A 9,479-nucleotide genomic window follows, 5' to 3' on the forward strand; every position below is an offset into this window, starting at 1 on the left:
TCTGGCTTCTAAGTGTTAAAAAAGTGGGTATCCTAACTGGAACCGAGTAAAAGAACCAATCAGCACTTAAGCAAATTATAACTCTGGTATACTGTGCAGTTTAAATTGGATATACGACTCCTTCACTTTCTGCTCTAAGTTGTTGTGCAGTGGGGCTGCCATTACACAACCAAGTAGTAGCTGGATTTTAACTGATGAGTGGAGTGATCCTTGCATTTTTGGGATACTCTGGAAGCACTGCATAAACGAATAAGAAATTTATAATGCATGGGAACCACTGAACAGATTCAGAAGTCCTTAAATATGTCACAGACCCTGCAGTGACAACAGAGATTCTCATTTAGATCAAGTGCTGGAGGCATGCTTCTTGGAAGGAGGCTTTGAGTTCTCCCTTCCTGCTCCTGAGGATGATCTCAAGTTTGCCACACACAGGCAACAATAAAAGTATCATGGACATAGATTTGTCACAAAATTATGGAGTAGCATTTTGGAGTGATGCCAAGAGCTATATTTCCATCCCCACACTCAAAATTCAGGTGACCTACTGACATGCTATGCTCATGTCCTTACCCTCTGAATAAAGCACTGATTTGATGGTCCCTCTATTTAGAGTCTTTTTATATTGTTACGCTATACTGAAGCATTTTCAATATATAGATCCAAGAGAGGAAAAAAATCCAATTCTGCTTGGTAATCAAGTTAGTAAAAACATCAGGGGGAAGTCACAAACCGACAGGAAGAATACAAGACTCTGATTAAATCTATTTTCCTCCCCTTCAAGCTTTTGTTTTTTTTCTTTTTCCTTCTCTTTTCTTTTTGCTACAGCAGCACTAAAGACTCACTTAATTGAATGAGCCATAATTATAGTAATTTCAATGTTAAAATCTTGCCACAAAGTAGCAGGGAGAGGGAAAGCAGAGAATCTGGTGACTTCAGCTTGCTAAAGAAGAGAGAATTTTGTGTCTCCGATGCCAGGAGAGGAGAGGAGAAGAAAGAAAAAAACTGATAAATACATAAGCACAACAGCCCTTTGTTTACACACACACACACACACACACACACACACACACACACACATAGGAGACAGACCCTGACACTTCAATACTGACTGAAATGACCTCATCAAACCAGAAAACATGAGTCAGAGAGGAAAGGCACTCAGGCTGGCTCCATAAAACAACTCAGTAATTACACACATGGCAAGGAAGCTGCTAGTTTAATGGGATGAACAACAAAACATGACACATGGGAGCTTTTGTCTTTCAGGCAACACATGAGAATTTGCACATAACATTCCATGCAAAATATCTTGCTGGACATAACGCAGAACAAAGGCACACACTTGGGATGGGGAAGCTGAGATTTAAATATATCAGTCCTGGTTTTGATCCAACACCAGTGAAGAACATTGAAGTCAGTGGAGTTATAAGGAGGAAAACTGATGTAAGCTAAAGGAGAACCAACCCCTTTAACTAGGGGGAAAAGCTTTCCAAAAATAAGATAATATCCATTTCAGTTGCACCTGCACATCAAAAATTCTGTTTCATCCACGGTCCTTTCTGCTTATGCACAGCACAGAAAGATTTGACAGCCAAACAAGATTATGTGAGGGATAAAATAGTCCACAGAACCAACTAAGAGAGCCAGTATTCCTATGGGTTTCTGACTGTCAGGTTAGCACTAATCTTATCAAGTTCAACACCACGAAGTGGTATGTGGCATAAGTCACACTTTTTAAAAAAATTCATTTAAGTAGGGAGGTTGTGCTTACAGTACTGTTGTCAGCCAACACAGTTAAAGCATAGTTCTGTGTTGCAGCAGACTGAATATCATTATGCTTTAGCCATGTCCCCAACTATGATACAGATTTGGACATATCTCCCTATACAGCTAAATTTGTAGTGTAGACAGGAGTTTAAGCTATATCCATACTACAGATGAAACTCTCAACTGCTTGCTAAGACAGTTCCCCGATCGTGCATATAGCAATCTTTTGCTCTAGATAACTGATCAGCAAATGATGCTATTGACAAAACAAGTCTCTTCTCCACTTCAGTCTATAGAAGCTGTCCAGACCTCTGGAGAGAGCCCTCCTGGACCCTGAGTTAAAAGACCTGGACTCTGTTCCCAGTTCTGCTACTCACACAGAGTGCTCTTAACAGCTCTGTGCTTCATTTTCTCCATGTTCGAAACAGGGATAATTCTACCAGCTACCCTCCCTTGTAAAACACTTTTAGGCTATGTCTAGACTTACAGAGATTTTGTGCTGTCAGTTTCACTAGTGATAGCGAACCGGTGAAAGAAAAGCGCTAGTTTGTGTACTCACTTACTTCCACAGGCATCAGAGAGTGTTTACATTTGCAGCACTTCTCCCATGAGAACGCACTGAGGGCAGCTAATCCACAGTGGAGCTCTCTCCATTTTGACAGATAGGTCTTGTAGGAAAAAGAGGGCGGGGGGTGATCACAGGACATCCTGGGCCTCTACACAGCCTCCTCTCCCCAAACGCTGATCAGCTCCAGTAGCTCAGCATTGCTCCAAGCAGGGGATCTTTGGTCCCTAGAGCAGCCATTATCACTTGGCCAGATGATAAGTCAGCACTTGCCAAGAAAACAGGAAGGGAAGTTTCAAAGTTCCTGGGGCTTTACAGGGGGAGGGGTGGATGTCTGTTTACCTGGCATCAGAGCAGCAGAGCTGCTGGCCAGAGTGGTCACCTAAGCACTGTGGGATATACTCCGGAGGCTAAAAGCTCTAAACAGGAAGAACATGTCTTCACTTGCACATCACCGCAAAAGCATCACCGGTAAGAGCTGTATGCCTCTCATGGAGATGGTTTACTTTTTGCAGTGAAACTTTTGAGTTTTGCCGCAAAAAGTCATTGGCAAGTGTAGATGCTCCCACAGTTTTTGAGCAGAAAAGGGACTTTTTCCCGCTTTAAATGGCAAATGTAGTACATGCCCTTAGTCTCTTGGATTAAAGGCACTACGTAAGCATTAAATATTAAAGCAGTTTTCAGGACGGAAAATTTTTCTAAAGGTGTTCAGAAACAGAATAGTATTCCCCTTAGCAGCTAATATGGTTTGTACTGTAGAGTGGCCCAAAAATCAGGAAATGAAGAAATCAAAAGCAGGGGGTAAAAAAAAAAAGTGTGACATCAGGAAAGAGACATCTTAATGGAAGAGTGAAAACTTTTCCACAGATGAATGGCTGGATATTCTCTTTTTAAAATACATAACCTAGTTTTTTTTTATTAAAGTCATATCAATACTTTTATACAGTTCAATCTAATAATGCACATTTCTAAGATACAATTAAAAACTAATGTCTGAGCTTAATGCACAAGCTGATTGTATTGATACGCCATTGCTGTGCATTCAAACACAGCTTAAATAGACTGAAAATGTCAAATAAAGCGAAATATTTTTAAAAATTTCATGCATTTCTGGATACGTCCTGCATATACAAAAATATCTTGATCCAAGGAGGGAAAAAAGAACAGACTCTCTGTCTTTGCTTCTATACTGAAAAAGCAGACCAGAAATTTGCTCAGCAGCCAATATCCAACCTAACCCCTTCCCAGTAGTTCAGCCCATACTAGAGAAAAATAAAAGCCTATTGGCTGCATCCACTTTTAACAATGAGCTAACACAGGTTCAACATGATTTCCTTGCTCAGTGTAGACTCGTTTTCCAAATTGTGAGTTATGACCCCCTGAGGGAGGGAGGGGAAAAGGTGTCTTGAAACATCAAGCCAGCAGAGAGGCAGTGGGGGTCTGAAGGGAGCTTGGCTGGTCATGGGTCCTGCACTACCTGCTGGACCTCACGGCAGCTCCTCCTAGTTCCATTGGAAGCCTCAAGTTAACAAGGAGGGGGAGACAGGGCTGCCATTTAAGTAGGGCAGGGGGAGACAGGGAGACTGTTCATGGTCCCATTGCAAGGCAAAGAGCATACGTGCACAGAGCTGGCTATGTAGAGGCTGGTCCCTGCCACTGGCAGCAAAATCCAAGGCTGGCAGCGCTGAAATGAGACACCACCACCTCCCCCCAGCCTGACAGGGAGTTGTGGTACAGAGGAGGGATGGGGAGGAGCCTCAGCTGCCACCCTCGCTCGGGCAGGCGTGCCCAATCCATACACTTTGGTCTGCAATGGTAACTCCCCTCTGAGACCTAGGGGTGGACCAGGGCTGGATGTAAGAAGGGGAAGCAGGGCTGAAAAATCTGCTCCAGCCCCAAAAAGTAATATCTGAATTAGCACCATTGCCCCTACGGACCATGTTAACAGATGTAAGCCCAAAGGTCACGGCATGAAAGAATTCAGAAACCACTGAAAAAAGAAAAGGAGTAGTTGTGGCACCTTAGAAACTAACAAATGTATTTGAGCATAAGCTTTCGTGAGCTATAGCTCACTTCATCGGATGCATTCAGTGGAAAATACAGTGGGGAGATTTATATACACAGAGAACATGAAACAATGGTTGTTACTATACACACTGTAACAAGAGGTTTCAGAGTAGCAGCCGTGTCTGTATCCGCCAAAAGAAAGGAACCACTGAGAAAAAATATTTTTCTAAAGGACGTAAGAACATATTCTGCTTTCAGTTATACACAAGTAAATACAACACTGCAGACTTTGATAGAGTTACTCAAGATTTACTCTGGCATGACTGACAATGGGATCTGACCCCAAGTCTATAAACCTGTTTTCTAAAATGGTATTAAAATGCTACTGGAGAGACAGTATGGTCCAGTGGGTAAGGAACTGGACTGAGACCCAGGTGACTCAACTCCTTTTCCTAGCTCCATGACCTTGAGCAACCTAGTTCCCCCTTCTGTTTTCTGTCCCATCCTTTGTCTCATCTATTTGGATCATAAAGCGTTCAGGGCAGAGCATACATACACTGCCTAGCACACTGGGTCCGCATTCTCAGATTTTACCTAATCTATACCAACCATGATTAAAAAAAATCTATTTTAAAAACAGTTTTAGCTCACACACACAGTGGTAATTAAACATCCATCATTAGTTTTTAAAAACAGCTGTTCATTTACATCAGGGGTAGGCAACCTATGGCACATGCGTGAAAGGCAGCACATGAGCTGATTTTCAGTGGCACTCACACTGCCCGGGTCCTAGCCACCAGTCCGGGGGGGCTCTGCATTTTAATTTAATTTTAAATGAAGCTTCTTAAACATTTTAAAAACCTTATTTACTTTACAAACAACAATAGTTTACTTATATATTTTAGACTTATAGAAAGAGACCTTCTAAAAACATTAAAATGTATTACTGGCATGCGAAACCTTGAATTAGAGTAAATAAATGAAGACTCGGCACACCACTTCTGAAAGGTTGCCGACCCCAATTTACATTTTATGTTTAAAAAAAAATTAAAAATCCCAAACTGTCCTTTTCACTAAAAATAATTAAATTCCATGATCATGTGACAAGTGGATAACTTGATACTTATATTTTGCTTGCTTTTAGACTGAACTAAGACCAGAAAATGTACAAAAAGTCACACACAGATCAAAAGAATAGGGAGGGTTAGGAGGATGTTTGGCTCAGTCATCCCTTATTTAAAAGCATGTTACTACTATACTCTACAGTAATAATCCAGTTACACTGTAGTAACATTTGGTGCAGTTAGCATTTGGTGCTGGGGATAATGATACTAAACCTCCTTTGTAAAGTGCTTTGAGATCTAGTGATGAAAAACACTATATAAGAGAGTCTATATTTTAGGCTACTACTCTACAATACCTGTACACCTGGTAGTGTATCTTTATAGAAATCTAGGTACCTATACGGTCCCTAATTACTGTGTACTTGTGCACCTCACAATTATTAATGGATTTTATCCTCACAACCCCCATAAGAGACGGGGGACACAATCTGCTTTTTACAGATGGGGAACTGGAGCACAGCGCATATTAAGTAACATACCCAGGGATATGCGAGAAACAAATGGCTAAGACAAGAATTCACCCTCAGGTACCTGAGGTCCATTGCAGTGCCTTGACCCCAAGACCACCCTTCTCTCCCTCTGCCCAAGGCTCAAATAGCATGATTTGCAGAAAGAGAAAGTGATGCCCTAGTTGCTAAGACTCTCCTTTCCCCAAAGAATTTTTAAGAATACCTGCTGTTTAGTGTGTTTCAGAGAACTTTTTTTTTTTTTTGCTCTTCTCAAGTTTCTTTAGAGACAGCAGAGATTTGACAATGTCCAGAGAGAAAAGGAAAGAGGAACTTAATCAGAAGCATGAAAATCATATCACACACTTGGACTTAACTCCAAATACTGCTTCCTGACCACAGTCTGCCACATGATAGCCATTATTATAATGTACTGAAGAATCAAAGCAGATTGCAAGTTTATAATCTCAAGAAGTTATAAGCAATGTCATCACAATTACACACAACCACCACCTCTGTCAAGGCCTACCATCCTTATCCTACTACCACAAAACCCTCTTCAATTTAAATCCTGCATTCTGGCTGGCTGAATCACCATGATTTTTCAAGTCCAGTTTTTAAAACATCACTTTTGCTCCTTCACACCATGTTTATCGAGACTATGAGGTGAGCTGGCCCTTTTCACACCTTGGTGAGGTTAGGAAGCTATAGCCCTTACCCTTAGGGCAGTCTTGCAGCCACCCCTCTCGTACCTTCTCTTATTCTTAAAGTTTAGGAAAGGGGGGGGGGCAGGACTGCCGGTTTAGAAGGTCAACGGAACTGTAGCCTTTCCAGCTCTCAGCACCCGTAGGGAGCAGTAGCTTGTGCTCCTATATGGATCCCCCGGGAAGAGAAGCTTCAACCCTTAGTCTAGCCTGAGCCTGATCCTTACGGTAGCTATATAAATAGATGCCTTCTTCCCCATCCCCCAGTGGAACTGGGCGGGGGGGAGGGGAGGACGGGACAGGACAGGACAGGGCAGGGCAGGACCTGTCTCCCTGCTGTTCTTGGTGGTTGTGTTCTGAGGTTAATCCTCCCTCCCCCCCCATGCTATAAGTCGGGGCTTTGCTCCCTCCCATTCACACCCCGCAGGGACCCTATTGAGGCCAACCTGTGAGAGTGGTCTCCTCCCCCCATTCCCACCCCCAGGGGCCGCAAGGGGTCCGTGCTCCTCCCCGCTCCCACTGCGCGCCGGGATCCCCACTCCACCTGAGGAGCCGGCTGAGAAACTTTGCGCCTAACAATGAAAGCCCCATTGCAGGAGCCCTCCGCGCCACCGCCGTTCCGGGTCACTTAGATTCTCCCGAGGGGAGGGAGCCCAACCGGGCCCGGGCTGCTCCGCTGAGCGCTCGGGGGCGGGGGGGGGGGCAAGAAAACGGGGGAGAGGGGGAAACCACTCACAGCTTCACCACATTCTGTACCACCGCCGCCATCTTCCCTCCGTCGCCTGGGCCCCTGTGGCCGTTCAATGCGCAAGCGCCGAACGCAGGAGAGCTGCTACCGATTCAACCCGCCTACACTGTGTTGCGCAAGCGCCACGGGCTGCTTACCAACCCCTCTCCTTCCACCCCTTCCTTCCGCCGCTGGACAATAATTGCGCATGCGTTGAGGGAAAATACGCGCCTTCCCCTGCGCTGTCTCGCCAGTGCGCATGCGCTACCGCGGAGGCTGACACACGGCACTACCCATATGGCAGAGAGAGAACACCCGACCTTGGCGTAACCACATTACGCATGCGTAAGAGAGAACGCTCCTGGGGGAGCTGGTCTGGGGCGCATGCGCGGTAGCAGAAACTAGCGGGAAAGTTGAGAAGGGGAAAAAGTAGGAAGAAATGAAGGAGGGGTGGAGGGAAGAGCGGGAGTAGGGGTGAGGGGAAGGAAGGGAGATGGGGAAAGAGGGAAGGGGGAGGGATGTGTTGCTATGCAGTCCCCAAGAGGCCCGCCCGGCTCCTTCACTGCACCAGCTGCTGCGTGTGGCATTGACTGGTGCTGTCATTGGGCTTTCATGCCTCACCAGAGTGGCTGAAGAGACTGATCTTTTATTTCTGACCTCTGGACCATGCTGGCATGGGGTGTATGTTGGGAAGAAAAGTTCTCCACCTGCTCTGTGTAAACATGGGGGGGGGAATATTGTGAGATAGGTTGTTAAATTTTGCCTTATAAAAATCAAACACTACATCTATAACTCCCTAGTGTAAACCCTGGCCCCAGGGGATTGGGCACTATCAATGCCATGTGCACGCATTCCCCCATCTGTACAGAATAAGTCTGATGGGAACCAGCATGTTGAGTTTTAGATCAAGGAGAGACATTATGAGAAATCTCTGTCAAATAGGGGAGAGACAGGTTGTACCCACAACGGACAAGACTCTTGTTCTGCTCATCATTGTCTGCTGGGTAGTGCCCTGCCTCCAGTTGCCCCTCATGCACTGGAGTAAGACTGCTGCTTCTCGGAATGTTTATGGCTTGGGAGACATCTCATGAATCTATGCTGCACTGAAACAGAAAAAATTATTTGCCAGCTCACCTGCATTTGGAGATGCTTACACACTCAGATTTAACCTCATAAAATGCTTATCCCTGTGTTTGGAAGGTAAGCACCCTCAACACAATGGGAAACACAAATGAAAGTGGGGGGAATGAGAGAGAGTACTCACTTGTATGTATTTTAGAGTAAGACAAATCATCAAATGGATAGGGCATTGGACTAAGATTCAATAAACCTGGGTTTAGGTCCTACTTCAGCCATAGATTCCCTGGGTAAATCACTTAATCTGCCCTGTGGTTCTGTTCGGCATTTGTTAAAAAAAGGGGAGGGGGTAATGCTTTTCTGCCTCACAGGGGTGTTGTGAAATAAAATTTGTGAGTTGCTCACTGTGGGAACAGAATAAGTACCTACATGAATAGATTTGGATCTACATTCTCCCTCTCAATGTATGGGGTAAAAAAAAATTGTGGGTGAAAGTGTATTGCTTTATTTTGAGTCTGTTCTTGCACAGTGTGTTTTTTTGCAGCTCAGCTGCACCCAGCATCTTCCTGACACTTTCTTGGCTTGTTAACTAGGAAAGATGAGCAGCAACATTTTTTCTCTGCCTTTTTTCTCTTTCATTACAAATTGTAGGTTCCTTCTCCCCTGCAGCCTTTCCAAGACACAATTTAGCTCTTTGATTTACCCTCATTTGGTGAGATTTAATGTTCAGTGAGTTTATGGTTCCAGTTCATATGGTCCAGTGGATACGATGGTGAGGATGGATTTACCCTCATTTGGTGAGATTTAATGTTCAGTGAGTTTATGGTTCCAGTTCATATGGTCCAATGGAAAAAGTCAGACCTCCAAGTGAGACAAAAAAGAATGTTTGCTGAAATTCCCACAGTAGACATTGGTGGCAAATGATGTATGTGGCTGTACCTATGCAAATCCCAGCCCAAATCACTCTAAGGATGATGTGCACCTATGCAGTTTAGCTCTTCCCTTGCTGTTTGCTTGTTGAAACCAAAGTAAACATCAGTGATGCAAATAGCAGCTTTGCCT

At 44.3% G+C, this 9,479-nt stretch overlaps 1 protein-coding gene across 9 annotated transcripts in view; it reads right to left on the reverse strand.

Moving 5' to 3' along the window:
- DPF2 (double PHD fingers 2) overlaps positions 1–7,688 on the reverse strand; it is a 44,290-nt gene extending 36,602 nt beyond the window's left edge. For 2 of the 9 annotated variants that reach the window (XM_038410582.2, XM_043519757.1), the window contains exon 1: positions 7,350–7,525. In XM_038410582.2, coding sequence (XP_038266510.1) covers positions 7,350–7,381 — 32 coding nt within the window. In that variant the 5' untranslated portion in view covers positions 7,382–7,525. Of the gene's footprint in view, positions 1–7,349 lie in introns of all 9 variants that reach the window. The other 7 variants (XM_038410585.2, XM_038410586.2, XM_043519756.1 and 4 more) reach the window with 7 other exon arrangements.
- Between the last annotated feature and the right edge of the window lie 1,791 nt (positions 7,689–9,479).

Source organism: Dermochelys coriacea, chromosome 7 (genome assembly GCF_009764565.3).
Source record: "Dermochelys coriacea isolate rDerCor1 chromosome 7, rDerCor1.pri.v4, whole genome shotgun sequence".
Taxonomy (NCBI): Eukaryota; Metazoa; Chordata; order Testudines; family Dermochelyidae; genus Dermochelys; species Dermochelys coriacea.